Genomic DNA, 20,784 nt, shown 5'->3' on the forward strand with positions numbered 1-20,784 from the left:
CAGGGAGTGCTATTCAGCACACTCAAGAAAAAAACAAGAACTCCAAATTTTTAATTTTTTGGTACTTTGAAATTTTTCGTGGCGAACTTTTTAAAAGCACTTAGGAAGTACTTTAATTGAAGAAGTAATAACGTTAATGTAAATGTGATAACTTAACACTACACTCAAATAGAATTTTATTGTTATTTGCTACTAGAAATTTTAACTCAGATTTCTAATTTTTTCTTGAGTTCTATTTAGCCCTCCCTGAGTGCTCTTAAAAAGTTAAATAACTTTTTTCTGTCAAATAAAAATTACAAAGTTTTACGTACTCAGTAGGGTCCGCCACGAAAAAATTTCAAAGTACCAAAAAATTAAAAATTCTGAGTTCCGGTTTTCTTCTTGAGTATGCTGAATAGTACTCCTTGAGTGCTCAAAAAAAGTTAAATAACTTTCTTCTGTAAAGCAAAAATTACAAAAGTTTTACGTACTTTGGAGCCGAGTTATGAATTACCAAAGTTCCATAATTTTGAAATAAAACGGAACTATTGAAAAAAAGTATTGGGAACTATAAAACTATTCAAAAACTACTGGGAACTCTAAAAAAAATATAATTTCTTTGAAAATGGGGTGCCAACGTGAAGTTGGCACCTTATTTTTAAAACTCGTTTTTTGGGGGGTTTAATCGCTAGAACTATTTCTAAAAATTATCAAGCACTATAGAAGAGCACTATTAGAAAAGAAACCGGCACTCTAAAAAAAATATTATTTTTTTTACTTGTGCTAACTTCACACTGATCATTTATAGTACGAAAAAATCACACAAGTCTATTGTAACATTTACACGTTATTGTAATATTTGTGTGTGGTTATTGTAGTATTTTTTTGTAGTTATTGCAATATAAGATTACAATTTCCAGCGCATGCGTCTTTCGTAAGAGTAAACAGGAATTTCATCCCTGCTGAAAATTCCAGAAATGTCCAGATATAAAATTATATACGGTCGTATTAGGACTTACCTGGACAAATCAAATCTTTACTGGTACAAAATCTATCCGAGTAAAAATAAAATCTGATTATGCACGCAATTCCAAGTTCCAAGTAATATTTAGTTGACATTCCATATATAAATATTATCTGTTTATACCCATAATTCCAAGTATATTTGAACATGTAGGAAATTTACGACATAAAGTTTACTAGTTTTTACGTAGAAAACCGGTGATCTGGTTTATGTAAGGATTTCTGTATTTAAATAGTATAAGAATTTAGTATTAGTTTTCTGATGAAAGATTGGTCTGTAATTGCATGTATATTCGTATTCAATTGAAAATAAACAACATATGGAATTCCAAAGAGCAATATGGATGCAATATGCAATTTCGTAGAATACTTCTACGCGGTTGTATTTGGAAATGCAAGGCTTGATCACTGGTAGGTAATCCAGTATATCTTTTCAAAATTATGCGAAAGTGGTTGATATTGGAAATTCACTTATGTTAAAAACGGTTTTGAAACGGATTTCCATACTGGGTTATATTTAGAAATCTAAAATTTGTTTGCTGCTGGACGGCAACTAAACATCCAATTTTATTTTTCGAAATTATATGAACATAGAGAAAGTCAGAAATCCGTGACTTGTGTATTGAAAAGCTTTAATGTGTAAAAGCTACACGGTTATATTGGAATATCCAAGACTTTCTCTTATTCAATATTAAGTGGAAACTGTTAATCCAAACTTTCAATCCATTTTACTGTTTAAAATTCAGGGCTGGTAAAATTTTGCCCAACTCAGTTAAACCCACCCAGTTAAAATCGGTTTTAACCAAGTAAAAAACCCATGATAAAACCCACAGATGTTTTATTTTACTATACAACTTTAAAGCCTAGGAAAACATAAATAAAATTAATATCTAGATTGTAAATCACAAAAAGAACAAAAGTTGCGCTTTATTATTTATATTTATTATATTTCTAAATTATAATGTCACTTAATACATATAATATATTAATATATAAAATAATATATGAAATAAAAATAAAAATATAAATAATACATAAAATAAAATTGTATAAGAAAAGTTATATCATAAAATTATATAATAAAATAATATCTAGATTGTAAATCACAAAAAAACAAAAATTGCACTTTATTATTTATATTTATTATACATGCATTTTGAAATTATAATGTTAGTTAATACATATAATATATTAATATATAAAATAAAACATAAAATAAAATAATACACATAATAAGAATACAAATATAAATAATACATAAAATAAAACTATGTAATAAAAATTATATAATATAATTATATAATAAAATAATTTTTATTTTGTTAAATGAATTAAATATGATTCAAAATAATTTAATTAAAACTTGAAGTAGATATTAAATTATTAAAGATTAAAAATATTTATTTATTTTGATATCTGTAAATCTTAACAAGTTTGTCAATTTTTTGTGGAGCCAATGAATTTCTCAACTTGCTCCAGACATGAGCATATGTAGAAAAAATTCTTTCTGTAGCTGCCGATGAAACTGGACAACTGAAGAGATTTGCCATAAAAATGCAAAATTCTTTTTTAGGGCCATTACTATTATCTATTTTGTCGCATTTATTAGCTAAAATAATCCACCATTTATGTGATGACATTGTTGAAATTACTTGATCAGAAAACATGTTGGACGGGTATTTATCAATATCTTTAATTTTGAAACTTAATATATCATCAACATACTCTGGATAATACTTTAGAATTAACTCTTCAGCTTCCTTTTCTTCATTGTTGCTCAGATCTTTCCCAAAGTATTTAGGATCCATATAATTAGCTAAGAAATGATAGGGAGTAACAGCCTGATTATATCTTATTTTTATTTTGTTTGAATATTGCTGTAATTGTTTATCGTTTAATAAATTTTTCCAAATTATAAATGCTTCGGAAAAATTTACTTGATCACTTTGCAATTTATTCAAAGCATTTCCTATTATTTTTAACTGTTTTTGCAAGTCTAGTGAATTGGAATATATGTTAATATTAGAAATTTTATTTTTAATTTGTTTGTAATCAGCTTGGCTTTCAAATAAAGACTCATTTTCTATAACTATATCTCGATATATGTGATAATTATTTATAAAAGTATCAACACATTCAATTTGTGAGTTCCACCTAGTATCATTTGGCAGTTGAAGCATTTTAGAATTTATTTTTTTTTTTAAAAGTCCACGAGCCGGATAATTACGAAAAAATTTTTCAATATCTACGATATGTTTTAATACTGTTTTTGGTGTAAGTTCTTTTTCTAATAAATTTAGATAATGGGCAGAGCACCCATAAGTTATAATATTTGGATATATTTCATGTAAAGATTTTCTTATTTTAACCATTTTATGTTCATTGTCAGTACAAATAGCAAATACTTTTTTACCCAATTTCTCTTCACATGTTTTTATTGAATCGACAGCAACTTCCAAACAATACTCTGCGGTCTTTTTTTCCGTTTTACAATCAATGATATTTAATAAATAAGAATGTTTGCCTGTGTGAATTGAAGTGGCAATTATTGGATCATTTTTCACGCTCGACCATCCATCCTGCAGAAGTGTAATGGGCCTATCATCCTGCATCAATTCAGATGTCATCATAAGGTCAATTTTTTTCGACACGATGTCTAGTAAAGGTCCTGATAATTCCTTTCTATTAGGCGGATTATATCCTGGACGAAGAAGATTCAAAAATCGCAAAAAAGATGGATGTTCTACTTTTTCGAATGCCAGATTTGAAGCATAAAAAAACTCAGCTAAAGCTTCATCAAATTGATTCTTTTGTTGTTTTGTGGTTGGAATTATGAAATCATTCAATGTCCCTTTTCGTTTTAGTTTTTTAGGAAGACTGTCATCGGATCCTAAGAAATTTTAAAAACACGTTATGTATAATAACAAAAAATATATATAATATTTAATATAACATTTACTTACTATTTTTAACTGTATTGAAAGTGCTAATTTCTAATGGTTTTATTTCATTTACTTTTGTTGATGTTGCTACAGATGTTGAATGACTTGAGTTTGAGTCAGTGTCTGAATTGGAATCATTTTTGTTAAACTTAGTGCATTTCTTTAAATGTGTTCTGATTCTTTCAATTTTTGGACTAAGAACACAATCACAATATTTACATTTAGTTATTGTTTTCTCGTTATTTTTTTCAATTAATACATGCATCCATTCTAAAGACATTTTCCTTCCACCTTTTTGTTTCTCACTAAATCCACTATAACTTGCCATCTTGATGATTAATTTTCTGCTATAATAAGAAGTTATATATAAAGTTTTAATTTCTATAAATATTAAGATTATCTTAATACGAGTACTTGCATATACAGCACATAAATCAAGTCGTGTAATGTTTATAGGTTATGTCAATGCGACCTTGTGTCTTGTGTGGCATTCGTAAACTAACGCCACACAAGGTCGCGTTGATATAACGCCATTGTGCTGTCATCTAAATTAAAAACCTATAATATTTAATATATTAGGTGTAGTTAAAAGAAATCCATTATTTTTCCAATAGATGGATTTAGTAATCTCCCAGAAAACATTTTGCGGGTAAACGTTCAGCAAATCACGCGCAAAAGGGATTCCTACAACGCAAGCAAAACCTTATCCAACTGCGTCGTCATAGCGCTAGCAAAACACTAGCACACTTTGTGCGCAATTTCAATAAGCGATATGCACGCAAAACGCTAGCACACTTTGCGCGCGATCTCAATAAGCGATATGCACGCAAAACGCTAGCACATTTTGCGCGCGATCTCAATAAGCTATACCCTGCCGAAAATGTGCTATTAAAACCAATTTAAAAAAAGTTAATTTGAATTGATCGGAATTTCCGCACCGAAAATATGGTATTAAGACCGATTGAAAAATAAGATCCAAACCCAGATAGATTTATTAAAACAGAATACATTAATGTAAACGTAATAAATGTTTAGTTTACAAAAAAAATATTTCTTGTATTCTTTTTGTTAAAAAAGATTTAAAAAAAGATTAAATTTGAATTAAACATTTAATTTATGTACAAGATTAAATAACAATACAAATTGTTATTTACTTGTAAAAATATAAAATTTTATGTGGAACAGCGTTTTCACACATACGCTATGTTTGAAAAGAATGAGAGCGAATGTTCGTCTGGAGGTTACAAAAAGCAGCTCCTCAAAGTGTCACTAAAGTATATGAGCTGACGAGTTAGCGGCGGTGGCGCCTAGATATAACGCCTGTGGCCGCACTCAACTCACGAGAAAATCTCCTGCGGCCGCCTAGCGGTGGCGTTAGCACTCACTTGTTAAACCCATTTCAATCTGAAATTACAGAATTTCAACTTGCTGGCAAAAGTCACGCAAATCGCGTACACAGTTTACATGCATAAGACGCGCAAACTTTGCGCGCAAAAGATGTTATCTGGGTGCAAGCAACTTACGAGCAAATATAATTATCCAATACACCAGCAAATCACATGCAAAATGGTATCCATTTGCATGTGATATGCTGGTGTATTGGACAATACATGAGCTAGCCACTTGTAAGCAATATACATGATGTAACACGTTCTACGAACAAAACGCATGCAAATCTGTTACAAAGTTCGCATGCACATCGCGCGCAAAACTTGCCAGCAAAAAATGTTATCTGGGCTGTATCTCGCGTTGTATAAGTGCGACCGGATTACACTGATGGCGTTAAAAAGATAAGATTTCCTACTAAAAAAACTTCTAGCAGACAGTTTTGTGATTGCTTGACTCAGTATTGTTTGAGCGCGCGTCAAAAAATAATGGATTTCTTTTCACTACACCTAATAGTTACGAATTTTTTAAAAAACGGATTTAACCGGGCAAAACTAAATAAAACCGGTTATAACCGAGTAGGTTGGGTTTAACGTGAAAAACCCGGGTTTTTGCCAGCTCTGTTAAAATTTCTTGATATATGCACAGGGTGTTTCTTAAAAAGGGTTCACCAATCATGTAGTGTTATTCCTTGTTAAAGACTGAATTGAAAAGTCGTAAACCGTTTTGTTCTATAAATGCTTAATAAAGCACTAATTACTGAGTAAAGCTAATGTAATCAACGCTGTCCTTTAAACAGACATATGTCGGTGAATCACGCGCCTAGGGCCCTATTCTTGAAAACATACTAATTAATAACTTGCTAGTTGCCTCTACAACTTCACCGACGTATGTCTGATTGAATTAACTTTATTTAATACTTACTGATTTTATTAAACGTTTTAGGAAAAAATGTTTTAGGATTTTTTGATTCAGTTTTCATTTGAAACACTCTTTATATGTCAAGAAACAAAAAAAGAAGGAAGGAAGCATCGATATCAGCTATCCTACCGGTAATTTCAGATAGAACCTACGCGAATCGCAGGAATTTTCTGAGCTAGCATTTCATTGTTTCTCTCAGTGAACAGTAAATTAAATCCGTTTTATTTACTCTCCGTCTCTCTCTATCGAGACAGCGCACACGACTGAGGGAGTTCGAGCTAGCTTTTGCGAGCCCGCGACAGGCCTCTAGCACATTCGAGCTACACACGAGTATATTTCCGCTAAACATAGTCAACACAATTATTCTCAAATATACAATTAATTTGCTGTTTTTACGAACTGATTATTTGCATCGCCGCGATTGTGATTTTATACATATACGCCGCGTTTAACACGAGTAATTGTAACATGTTTGTGTGTCTCAAGTTAACCAGTGAAGAAAAAACGATAGTTTCTTCGAAAGACATATATAATTTCAATGAAAAAAAAATAATAAAGACAAAACTATACCGAATTAAGTCCGCGCAAGGTGAAAAAATATCCAAGCACTCTGTGGTGGCTTATCACGGTAAGTTTTTTGTCTTATTTACAACATATTTTTTACATTTAATTTTAGAGATAGTTGAAGAGATGTAGAGTTGATCGGATTTAAAAATCGTTATTAAATCTATCTACATATCCCAGTAAGCAAGAAAATCACAAAAGCACGCTCGACTACCGGTAGCGGTATAATGCATGTCCTAATGCGTTTTTATATTATTACAGAAAATTGAAATATTTTAGAGAAACAGATTCTCAGAAAGCGTCTTGCAGCTGTTTCCAACTGCTTATTTGGATTCCGCCTCTGATCCAGAAATCCAAAACTTGAGAATAGTAAGTTTTTTATTTACTTACAAAAATTCAAAACTTATAAAAATCCAATTAAAAGAAAATATTTCTTATAATATACAATCTCTTAATAATCTTTTACAAATGTTATAGTGGAATGAAATAATTCAATTATTAATATTTAAAAAAATGTAATTTTATTAAATTGTGCTAAATATAAGTATGTAGGATTCTACATCACCAAATCACACACATTATATCTGACCCATAGTCCTACTCTTTTTTCTTTTATACCGATTTTAATTTATCGGCATTGACTGCAATTTTTGGATGTTGATCAAATAGTGCCTTTTGTTAAATTTTTTTTTAAATCTTTAAAAGTTTTTTGTTGCAAAGATATGATTTTTTTTGAAAGAAAAAGTAGATTTTTGAACAATTTTTCATTTTTGCCTAATGGTTTTTCCTTTATAACTTTGTAATAAATCATTTTTCGGCAATGCCGTTTGTGCAGTCACATTTTTGAGATTCTAAACTTTGATTTGAAAAAACATTGTTGAAAAATATTGATAGGAACCAAAATTATAGCTTCTCAAAGTTAATAAAGTCTTCCAGGTACGAAGATGTGTTTACGTAAATATTGTAATTGCGTACAACTCATAAACTAATAGCATTTTAAATAATAACCGCGAAAAGCTCAAGTATATTTACACTTACAAGGGCACCACACACAACCCGGGTCACCGATTTTGATGAAACTTTACAGTTATGTAGTATTAGTATAGAAGTACTAAATGCTAAACGGAGACGATGCACTACTCAACCGTTGACGTGAAATCGTTGTTTGAATTTCACCATATAGCTTTAATACCGTAATATTGAAGGAGTTTGGCAAGTAGCAGCGTGGTGTGGCGGACAGCGCGAGCGCCTATAGTTTTGCAGGTCGCGGCCGTCGCGGGTTCGAGTCCACAAGTTTTTTTTTTTTTTCTTTTACCCAGTACTCTTATTGTTACAATATATATATATATATATATATATATATATATATATATATATAATAAAATATATAATAAATAATACACAGATATAGATATAATAATACGCAAAAAATCTTCTCTGCATTCGAACTTTTGTTAGTTTACTTTATATACATTTATATATATATATATATATATATATATATATATATATATACACACATAGATTTATATGGATGGCGAGATATTTATATGATATATTTGATTGTGAGAGTTAATATGCATATTTATTTATGTGTAAGTACAAAAACAATTACAAATGAATTTATTCGTCGTCTTGCTGTGTAATTTTGCACACTTTCGGGTGATGATAATCATAAAAACAAGTAAAACATAAAACTGATTTACACCACGAACATTTTATAAATCCAATTTAAATCCAATTTTTTTTTATTTTATTTATTATATATTTTATTATATATATATATATATATTGTAACAATAAGAGTACTGGGTAAAAGAAAAAAAAAGAAAAACTTGTGGACTCGAACTCGCGACGGCCGCGACCTGCAAAACTATAGGCGCTCGCGCTGTCCGCCACACCACGCTGCTACTTGCCAAACTCCTTCAATGTTACGGTATTAAAGCTATATGGTGAAATTCAAACAACGATTTCACGTCAACGGTTGAGTAGTGCATCGTCTCCGTTTAGCATTTAGTACTTCTATACTAATACTACATAACTGTAAAGTTTCATCAAAATCGGTGACCCGGGTTGTGTGTGGTGCCCTTGTTAGTCAAAGAGTTTCATCTTTGTAATAACTTTTTGCCAAGTATGTATTTTCAGTGTTTGATTATTCATCTGTGTAGGAATCAAGAGCGGCTAACAATACCAAAAATATTTTAAATATCAAATTACAGAAGTTGTCGGAGCAACATAAACGCGATATGGTAAAAAAAATTTGTTATATTAATAATGTATACTTATTACATTTATTCTAATCCCTTGGTAAATTTTTATCTACGTATTTTAAGATATTTTTTAAATAACAATGTTATTCGACTCTTACACATTGCATAATTAATAAATTAGTAATTATTAAATTGACATTTAAAGAATATATTGTCTTCTGAACGCGTACTATTAAAAATGTACAAATTTTCTGCGTGTAGTTATAGAATACAGGAATAAACGTCAATGTTCTTGTAAAAGTTAAATAATATTACCTTATATCTTCGTTCAATGTTTTATTTGTATATGTGCGAAATAATACGTGAGTAATTTAAATGAAAAAATTTTTTCAATAACAAGATTGCACATTAAAAATTTCTGTAAATCTTTTTTTACATTTTTTTTTAATTCCGCATAATTAAAGGCCTTAATTATAGGCCGAATATTATGAACGTAATGAATATTACCTAAACAAAGTTATACAAAAATTATATAAATGTTAATTTATTATTATAATTATTTGCACGATATCTAAAGTTACTGTATTAGATTACATAAAATTGTTAATTTAATCATTAAATTGTTACACAATGTTTAATTATTAACAATTACTTTTAAAAAATATTAAAATACATATTTGTTTTTATAAATTACGTTGCTGACAAAAATTGTTTAGACGAAAAATTATTTTAATCAACATGCCACAGTAATGATATTTTCATAAATTTACGCAAGTATTAATTCGAAAGTAACAATGTATGTGTATAATGTTTAAAACTTATTAAAAAAACAGTAATTCAGGTAATGCACAGGCCCATGAGTAGGTGTCGAAATTAATTATGTGTAACATATCGCAATTCCTTGATACATACAGGAGTTATACAAAATAATATGAACACATATTCTGAACACTCAAAAAATAGGCATTATTCAAGAGAGTGGAACTTTATAAAAAATAATTATAAAAAAATTAATAAAAAAGCATTTTAAAGCTTGAAATCTCTAGTTTCGAAATTGATAAGTCATTAAACAATTTACAGATTGTTTACGAAGTTACGCGGATTTAAATGTTAATGCGTTAAATATCAAAATGTTTTACAAACTCTGCAAAGCTCCACAACGCGATATAAAAATTGCACGCAAATGCGGTTTAGAGCATTCGTAAAAGCGTGGCTCTTTCCCTTTAATTTGCGTTTTTGATGAGCGTTGTACGATTTTTTTTCACTGAGTTAGGCAACACTGAAGCAAAAATAGCCTTCAATGTCGTATAATTCAGTGAATAAAAATTGTACAACGCTCAACAAAAACTAATTAAAGGTAAATTAAAGGTATAGATTCACGCTTTCAAATGCTGTTAACCGCATTTGTGTGCAATTTTTAATTTACGTCAAATAACCTCGCAAAATACATAATAAATTTTGCCGCATCTTTATTTTTATGCATAAAACTCCGTAAAAAATCAGTATACGTTTTCAAAGTCGATATTAAAAGTGTATGTAGAAACGTTAAACTGTAACATGCGTTTTTAAAACATTTGATTTATCATTTTTGTTGATTTATCATGTTACACTTTTTTTGGAGAGTAGCTGTAGGTGATCTTTTAATTTTGCTGTTGAACGCTCACTTGATCTTTGCTGAAGTCGATATTTGAACTTTGTAAAAACAGAAAATTATAAAACGATCTTCCAGGGCTCATTTTAAAGGGCGAAACTTTTCGATTATTTAAGTTCATTTTTCTCGAAAATTCTTTTACACTAGAAAATGAAGGATCAATCATTATGAAGAGAATCACATGTCTGAATCAAACATTGATTTAACATTTTAAATTTTGGAAGAACAACTCCACGATACTGACGCGTGCAATCTGGTAATAACGGGCCGTTATGATGAGGATAAAGAAACTTCCGAAATTTATTATTTTGACGTTTTAAATCAGATTCATATGACATTATTTCTGCAAATCGTCGTCCTATTTGTTCAAGTGATTTACTGCGTCCTCTAACTTTTTTCTTAATATTCTGCATATAACTTTCAAAAGGAAATGCAGATATCGTATCTAAAGAGAAACCATGTAATTTATTGACAAAATAATCTGTATCGTCAGCTATGTGGATGTTGTTATGAAAGTTATGAGTAATAAAATTTTCATCATACAATATTGCAGTTGATTGAACGAAACGTTTTAAAAGAGCTTTAGCAAATTGGCGAAGTTCCTGTTGTTTACAAAGGTTTGCGTTTAATAGAATTCTCATAGCAAAATGAAATTCCAAAAAATGTACATATTTCTCTTTACTTAAAATATTTTTGAGAACAATTGGCCCTAAATACAGAATAAATAATCTAAATTCTGTTGCTTTCCACCGTGAAACAATGTACAACTCCCTAGGTTTTCTTGCAAACTCTGTAGGAATACAGCATTGAAACCGAACAAGAAGATTTGACACAAGTTCAACTTGAGAAACCGAAAATCTATGAGGAATTTTTCCCTTATACCACATATTCATTATCATAGAACGCAGAACACCAAGGCATTGGAGATGTAAATAATCTAAAATAAAATGGTTTACAAAATCTAAACCCACAATATTAGTAAGAGGGGTATCTCGGCGACAAAAATTCAGGTCTCTGCGTTGTAAAAAATCTTCACTAGTACGAGCAGGACTCTCTAAATCTATAAAAATTTGTCGATTGTCCGAGATGACACCACAAACAGTGCATCTAGTGCAAGAATAAAAACCTGTATGCGATACTGTCCCCATTATAAAGCTCTTTGCTGGAGCATCGCAAACAAAATAAATACTATTTAACTGTACAGTGCAATTTACAAAATGGAGACCATTTTCATTAAGGTTAGTAATTTCCGTTATAAAATCTTTTTAATAGTCTTCTAAATTCGCAAGTTTATCTTTACCATAATATATTCCGATAGGAAACATTTTATTACGCAATTCTGGAATGGAAATTACACTGCATAATATAGGATAAACTTAATCAGACAAACTTTTGAACAAAGGTAATCCATCAATGTTTATTAATAACTTAAAAGAATCTACAGTTTTAAAATACTCAAAAGCAATTTTTAACAATTGTTTCTGTAATCCAAAGTGGATGTAATAACCAGGCTCTACAACTTTTTTAATTATTTTCCTTTCCGTTTTCAACAGTGTTCGTGCGTTTACAGGGAATGTGGATTTAGATTCATTGGTAAAACATTCGTGATTTTCTTTTAAACCTTTCAATAAGTCTGAAGTAGCTTCATGTGTTATATTGTGTTTTAAAGCCCAACCGTGAAGAAATTTGAGTATTTTTGAATTATCTGAAATTGAACTGTTGCTACATCCAGAACTGTTTAAAGTAGAATGTGAATTAGAATAACCAGAATATTCAAATTGTTGAGATAAATCGAAATTACCAGAACGACTAGAAGATTCAGAATGACAAGATAGATTAGAATGATCAGAATGACTAGGATGTTCCGAATAATGATCAGAATGAGAAAGTTCCAAACAATGAGATAGTTCAGAAAAAGAAAGTTCATGTTCTATTTCTTGATAACAAAAATCTGGTATTTCAGGACTATGGCTTTTAACAGAAGCATTTAATTGCTGAATATGTTCATCAAAATCAATTGAAGAATCTGTTGAACCGTGTTCTTGTAAATTTTCAGTGTTAAGTTTCCGTCTTTTAACTTTCTTGAAAAGTTTATGAAACGGTATGTCTTTTAGCATGTTTTTTAATAACTATAAATAAATTTATATACTTATAACATATGTAAGTATAAGATGTACAAGTTTAAAACTATATACCTTCCTTAAAATTTTTAACTCATGTAAAATTCTAATCTATTTAAATCGATTACGCAATCACATTTTTGAGATTTTGAACTTTTATTTTAAAAAAAAAGTTGTTGAAATATTTAAATTGGAACCAAAGTTATAACTTCTCAAAGTTAAAAAAGTCTCCCAAACCAGAAAATGTATTTACATATTTTACGGCATCGGCGTAAGGGTTAAAGTTAAAGCCTTGCTGTTAGTAATACAAATAAATTAAAGTAAGGAGCAACATATCAATATATACTAAGATAGCACATTCAATATAAAAGTTGCAGTTATACCATACTTTTGGAATATATTACATCTAAATAATATGTAAATTCCAAAAATATGGTTGATATAATAAGCGCATATACAATATCCCAAAAATTTCAATCTTAAGAGTGTCACACACGAAATAATATAAAATTCATGTGCATAACATAAACTTCTTAAAACAAGTAAGTATCTTATATAAATTAATATGTCAACAATACTTACTGTTTTAGTAGTTTTATGTTATGCTATCCTATTAATAATTTTAGGAAATAAAATAGAAAGCTATCAAAATACATAAAATTGATCTCTCTGTACGACTTACCAAGCTCAATACCAAATAAGTATTTAAATATCTCAGACTACACAGTAGTGTAAAAAAAATTCTTACTTCAGATATAATTCTCAATTATATTTGACTATTGCACTGAAATCAGAAATATTGTACATAAAAACATTTATGTAATATAAAATATATACCAATGTGCATTTTGATAGACTTTTAATTTGACTTAAAATTAAATCACATTGAGAAAAATATAAAAACAAAAAGATTTCACAAATCCATTAATTTAAACTGACAGTTTTATAAAATTAAATATATCTAATAATGTATTTTTACAAATGCATTGATATTTTTACTTAAATAAAAGTTGTATTAATAATATGATTTTATTGACCAACATTTTTTATATTAATTTCGTTTGTTATTACTTTTATTGTTACAAACTAACATTTAAAAGAATAATAGCAAGTCTCAATTTTTTCAATATTTTAAATATTCAAAATGATTTATGCAAAGTTTTACTGTGATTCAAAGATCAGTTATACAAATATAGAATAAATGAATATTTTAGTAATTTATAAAATAAAAAATCTGTGTATCGCAATAAAATTATATATATATATTTTTTTTATTACGATACAGAAATTTTTTACGTATACACATATATATGAGTATCATGCGTGAAACAGAATGTAATATACACACATATATACATACATATATATATATATTACATTCTGTTACACACATGATATGCATGAAAGAAAACGTAGCCATGGTCTTCATCTTATGTAGAAAAAAAACAAATAATGAAAAATATATGTACAGAAGTTTCTGTATCAAATCAGAAGCTTTTAGAACTTAAATTGCGTAACTCATTAAAACGACAGTTTCGTTATCGTTGTATTGTTGCAATTTTTTAATCATATATTATCAATATCCGCGCATAGACAATGTAGCAACATATAACATTATCATTAAGAATTGTTGAAATTTAGTTAGGCATGAGTACAATAATTATAAATTATCTTTACAAAACATAACCAATACTAAAGTCAATACCGCTGAAAATAAATCAGAAATCTCATATATAAAACCTTATTCAAGAGCAGGGCCGCGCGATCTGCGAGCTCTGCTGAAGGGGATTAATATCCATTAATATCACATATATGTAGAGATTGATCGAAGACGTGCACTACGATCGAAATAACAAACTTGATCGCTACTATAATATTAGAAAATTAAAAAGCTATCAAAGAAATAAATAAGTAAATAGACTTACCAATAATGACTTAAATCACTGCGGTATATAATTTTTTACACGATCACAATAGAATTACGTACCACGTGTTCCGGCTAATCTTAATGGCCATCTTAATGTCTTCGACTCAACACTGCGGCATACGTGGCGCGATGCAAAATGCACAGAGTCCGAACTCTTTAATAAGTTAACTCTTTAATAATTAACACTTAATTACAATCTAAAAAAACTAACCTAACAAATTAAAACTAATGACGCGACTCTCGCGCAGGATATGTATCTCCGCGCCGGCAGCCAGCCAGTGTTCTCACTGTTCTCAGATGACAGATTGAGGGACTTCTGACGCATGCGCAGTAGAACTAGTCATCACAGATAGGACTTTACTCATACATATGCATTGATGACAGACTCGTGCTCAACTACACTGCTGGGCGCAATTATGGCCCCCGCGCGCGCGGGGGGTGGTGGGGTGGAGGTGGGAGTGGAAAGGTGAGGTGAGGGTGGACCTCGCTCCGCGTAAAAAGCCCCCTGTATCATGTAAATTAAAATAACAATTAATTTGGCTGCAAAGCAGACATCTGTGGAGGAGGGTACGCTGAGGGTGGAGAAAGTGGGATGGGGATGGACCTCGCTTCACGTGGAAAGTGCTTTGTATCATGCAAATTAAGATAAAAGTTAATTTCACTGTAAAACAGACATCGGTAATTTCAACTTTCATGCAAAACAATTTTTTATTTAAAACTAAGATTCAGGTTGGGTTGGGTTAAAAAAAGGGGGGCGGAGGGAGGGGCGAAGCCCCTCCCCCTTTTAAGCATTTACTTTCCGCACGATAACTTAATTAATTTATTCATTTATCACTGAATCACTTATATTGCTCTGTATTTATGTTTCAAATTCGCGCACTTTTTGTATGTGTGTGCCCATGGAGCATGCAAACGTGCCCAAAGCGCATGCTCAGTTTGCTACATAACGCCGAGATGACAGGTATCTTAACCTGTGCAATCGCCAACTTTAACACTTGATATCTCGATTCGCGGGCCAGAGCGACACTTTTCTTGCCAGATTCTTTCATTTTGAGTGAAAACGCGTCGAATGAGCCTAATTTCGTCAAAATCGGAGGTGCAGTGGGTATTCTTAACAATTACCTTATATTATATAATTATAATAGAATTTTTATTTACGTATTATTATATTCTCAGCCCCATAAGTTCTATATTGCATATATAATAAATAGGTATTGTAAAAAATGTAAATTTAAAGAATAATAATAAAATAATAATTTGTAACGGTACGCGGTTTCGGTCGGTTCGGTGCGGTGCGGGAACTTCGGGATCGGACCGGATAAGGCTCGTCGGTTGGTCAGGTGTCCGTAATGACTATACCCAATGTTTTACGTAGCAAAAGATAGTGAAGGATTTATTAAAAATAACAATTGCATAAAGAGCTGACAGAATGAACATGAAAGAAAATAAAAGAGCTAACGAAATAGAGAGATATCAAAATAAAAAGATAATGATCGCGCTAATAACAGAGAGATCGCAAAGAGATACTGATATGGCTGGTACTCGGATTACCAGCGGTTTATATCTAATGCTAGAACTATCTATTTACAAGTTTTCGGCTAGACTAGTGAGTTATGCGGGCTGCTTGCCCGTACGGTCGGGGAGTCGCGGGGCGCGGCGGGATTGGCTAAAGCGGTTGTGTAAGCGTGTGCGCAAGTGCGGGTCGTTGCCGGCGCGGTCGCCGCCGCGATTCGCCCGAGCGCGCCCCGTGCAAGTGGGGCGCTCGATCGACAGGTTGCTTGTGCCCTGCCGATGAATGGGTTACGAAATTTTGTCGTTTCGACGGTAAAGGTATTCGAGGACGACGGTGATTGGTCGAGAATGCTCGGCCGGTGATGATGACGAGAATGCTCGGCCGGTGATGATGACGAGAATGCTCGTCGAGGATCTCGGACGTGATTGGTCGAGAATGCTCGGCCGTTGATGATAACGAGAATGCTCGTCGAGGATATCGGAGTCGGTTGGTCGAGGATACTCGGCCGAGGATAGCAACGGGAATGCCCGTCGAGGAGCAGGAGAGCGACGAGAATGCTCGTCTTTAAGGAGCGATCGAGAATGCTCGGTCTTGTGGACGGGTCGGATAGTCGGACGGATCTGACTTGTGCGTTCCCACTGCCGGCTTTTATATTCGAACGCGCGGCTGAGCAAGCCAATCCGCGCGCTCGGTCGGTTGAGCCGGAGTGTGAGCGTTACGGAACGCCACGGTCGGCGCGCGTGTCGCCGCGTGGTTGCACGGCGAAGTTCGGTTGTGCGCGCACGTTGTCCTCGGCTGCACTCGGCGTTCGGTGTTCGGTGGACGGAACGGTGGCGCACGGACGATGGAGGGGCGTATCGTTACAAATTTAAAATATTAAAAAAAATATTTATTCCTTGTTAATATGATGTTTGGCAAATTGACCTAACATTTTTGAAAAAATTAAAATATCTTTGAAAGTACATTTAGAGACGCTGCATGAGTGATATTAAGTTGATTGTCAAGACACACGCTCTGAAAAGTCGGGAGATCCCAAGTTAATATGTTACTTAAATAGTTATTATAATAACATTTATATTTCTTTGTTTACAATAATATAATACATTTATAATTATATAATTTTGTATTTGTTCGAATGCTGGTAAGGTTTTCTGCAGTTTTTCTTGCCCTTGCAACAAATGTTGGTATTTGTAATAAGTCGGCTGCAGACGCAAAAAATTAATAAAGTTTATTATGACTTACCATAACTATATTTTTTAATCGATAAAGTCCTTTACATATCAATTCCTTAATTTTTCCTATTTCCTTCTTGAGACGGGCTCCCCGATACCTATTATTTGTAAAGCTATGCGCGCTACTGCTAGATAAAGAACATGTGCCCTACTGCGCATGCGTCAGAAATCTTTCAATCTGAGAACACTGCAGCCAGCACAAACAGAGTCTCCTCTTCTTCTTCTTCTTTTGTTCCGTCGAAACGGTGTTCCTGCTGGCGCATTGATACATGCATGGATACATATGTATGCGCGCGCAGAGCGTGGTTATCATGTATAGGTTGATTTATAATAGCCGTAAACCGTAAGAAATAGACTAATCAGAGTCAATTTATATAAATCGACTATGATTAGCCTATGTCTTACGGTAACGGTTATTATAAACCAACTATAATAGCGTTTTTCACTGGGAAAACTAGTGCGCACTGAGTGTGTATTCGCCGCTGGCAATTGGACGTTTCGGTTCGCGCAATGACGGTAGCAACGGAAACGCCCAATTACCTGCAGCGAGTGCATATATTTTAAATACAAATAATGGTAATTATTTTGTTACAATAGATATAGAATGTCAAATTCAACAGCTATGAAATAGACCTCCGTGAAGTTGGCACCCGACTTTTACGAAATCAAATTTAAAAGTGTGTTTCTTGTAGGATTTTGTCTGTAGATGATTGTAGTAAACATTATTTTGTTTGTAGTTAAAAAATAAATATGTTATCGGTTTTTAAAAAACAGTAAGAAATTATTTAATACCTACAGTTCAAATGGCATCAGATTTCAACCCGAAATCGTTTGTAGTTGTTTGTAGTATAAGAGTTTTCATTCGAAGTTGATTGTAGTTTAAGAATTTTTGTTTGCAGTTGAGAAATAAATATGCTATCGGTTTAAAGAAAAAAACAGTAAGAAATTATTTAATAGCTACAGTTCAAATGGCATCAGATTTCAACCCGAAATCGTTTGTAGTTGTTTGTAGTATAAGAGTTTTCATTCGAAGTTGATTGTAGTTTAAGAATTTTTGTTTGCAGTTGAGAAATAAATATGCTATCGGTTTAAAGAAAAAAACAGTAAGAAATTATTTAATAGCTACAGTTCAAATGGCATCAGATTTCAATCTGAAATCGTTTGTAGTTGTTTGTAGTTCAAGAATTTCTGTTTAAAGTTTAAAAATAAGAACGTTATCAATTTAAAAAAAAACAGTTGGGAATTATTTTATAACTACAGCACAAATGGCATCACATTTCTATATAAAATTGTTTGTAGTTGTTTGTAGTATCAAAATTTTGTTTGTAGTTAAAAAATATGTTTGTAATTGACTATTAAATAACAGCTGGGTATTAAATTACAATTAAAAAAAAAATTACATCGTATCGTCATTAAAAATTGTTTGTAGTTGTTTGTAGTGTAAAAGTTTTTGTTCGTAGTTGATTGTAGTTTAAGAATTTTTGTTTGCAATTGAAAATTAATATGCTATCGGTTAAAAAAAACAGTAAAAAATTATTTAATAGCTACAGCTCAAATGGCATCAGATTTCAACCCAAAATCGTTTGTAGTTGTTTGTAGTATAAGAGTTTTCACTCTTATACTACAAACAACTACAAACAATTTCAGATTGAAATCTGATGCCATTTCAGCTGTAGCTATTAAATAATTTCTTACTGTTTTTTTTAAACGATAGCATATTTATTTTTCAACTGCAAACAAAAATTCTTAAACTACAATCAACTACGAATGAAAACTCTTATACTATAAACAACTACAAACAATTTTATACCGAAATGTGATGCCATTTGTGCTGTAGTTATAAAATAATTCCCAACTGTTTTTTTAAAAATTGATAACGTTCTTATTTTAAACTTTAAACAAAAATTCTTGAACTACAAATAACTACAAACGATTTCAGATTGAAATCTGATGCCATTTCAGCTGTAGCTATTAAATAATTTTTTACTGTTTTTTAAAAACTGATAACATATTTATTTTTTAACTACAAACAAAATAATGTTTACTACAATCATCTACAGACAAAATCCTACAAGAAACACACTTTTAAATTTGATTTCGTAAAAGTCGGGTGCCAACTTCACGGAGGTATGAAATAGAAAAGAAATTCAGAGATGTCTCTTGGAAATAGGAGAAATGTGAAAAGTGTGAACAATAGTGAAGACATTGTTATTCGTGACGTGTACGATAGCGATTTGTATACAAATATAGAGACGAACGTTCCAGGATCATTGATTTTCATTTGCAATATAGATAGAGCACCAGAGTTTCATAGTTCTAAAAGAAGTTTTTGGCTAATGCAGATATTAATAAACGAACTACCATCGAAAATTTGTTTTCAAAATATTATATTAGCAGCCATGTAGATAACAAAAACTGAACCAAAAGCAGATTTTATAAATCTTTATATGACGCACTTAATTGAAGAAACAAACTGCCTAAGACAAAAGAGAATTCGATTCTAGATCTTTTATAATTTTTTCACAACAAGGAAAATGGTGTAATTCGTTCTTAGATATTTCAATTAAAAATAGATTTATTTTATTGCGAAATCCATTAATATTGCTTATTAAATCAGAAATTGTTTGATTGCACTTTTGAAGTTGTAAATTTAAAATATTTAAATGATTAGTCATAGCTGTTAAAAAAGCTAATCTTTTTAGAAAATCGGTACTTTTGAATTTATTTTGCAACTCTAATGAGTCTTTTAGAACATAACGTTCCAAAAAGTTTGGAATTTCTTTCCGAAGCGCAAAAAAACGTTGCAAACATTTTCCTGCAATTAGCGATCTGATTTCGGAATGCATTAACAGATCTGGATAACTAGCATTAAATTCGTCTAAAAATATTTGAAATTTACGATGGGAAAGGGATCTGTTACCGCCTCTAATAATATTTGTAATTTTGGTTACAGTTTTCATTGTATCGGATAATTTAAGCGCTTTTCCACATAAAACTTCCTGATGGATTATACAATGAAACATTAAACATTTTACATCATTTTCAAAAAGTAATCCCTTTAGACCAGTTTTGGATCCAATCATTGCTGGTGCTCCGTCAGTAACAATAGCAGAACATTTATCAAAAGAATCAACAAATTTTTTTACTTGTTCTTTTAATGCATTATAAATATCGATTCCTTTTGTCGTATCGTGTAGTGGAACTAAAGTTAACAAATCTTCATGAATAGAGAAATCGTGCTGAATAATTCGTACAAATATTGAAAGCTGACTTACGTCAGAATTATCAGTGCTCTCGTCCAAACAAAGGGAATAGT

General features: G+C 31.2%; 1 protein-coding gene across 12 annotated transcripts; it reads right to left on the bottom strand.

The window, feature by feature from the left end:
- Positions 1-2,384: 2,384 nt before the first annotated feature.
- Positions 2,385-15,133, bottom strand: LOC113003598. 12 transcript variants are annotated; one of them, XM_039453655.1, is made up of 7 exons: positions 14,722-15,129; positions 13,479-13,580; positions 5,286-5,348; positions 4,164-4,291; positions 3,966-4,067; positions 3,527-3,892; positions 2,385-2,818 (listed from the first exon to the last, which is right to left on the bottom strand). In XM_039453655.1, exons 4-7 carry the CDS (start codon positions 4,270-4,272, stop codon positions 2,403-2,405), a joined length of 993 nt encoding a protein of 330 aa, XP_039309589.1. In that variant the 5' UTR covers positions 4,273-4,291; positions 5,286-5,348; positions 13,479-13,580; positions 14,722-15,129; the 3' UTR covers positions 2,385-2,402. The 12 variants fall into 12 exon arrangements, with proteins under 12 accessions (XP_039309589.1, XP_039309588.1, XP_039309582.1 ...); XM_039453654.1 differs by lacking the exon at positions 5,286-5,348 and having other exon boundaries at positions 14,722-15,124; XM_039453648.1 differs by having other exon boundaries at positions 3,966-4,291; positions 14,722-15,112.
- Between the last annotated feature and the right edge of the window lie 5,651 nt (positions 15,134-20,784).

Source organism: Solenopsis invicta, chromosome 9 (genome assembly GCF_016802725.1).
Source record: "Solenopsis invicta isolate M01_SB chromosome 9, UNIL_Sinv_3.0, whole genome shotgun sequence".
NCBI lineage: Eukaryota > Metazoa > Arthropoda > Insecta > Hymenoptera > Formicidae > Solenopsis > Solenopsis invicta.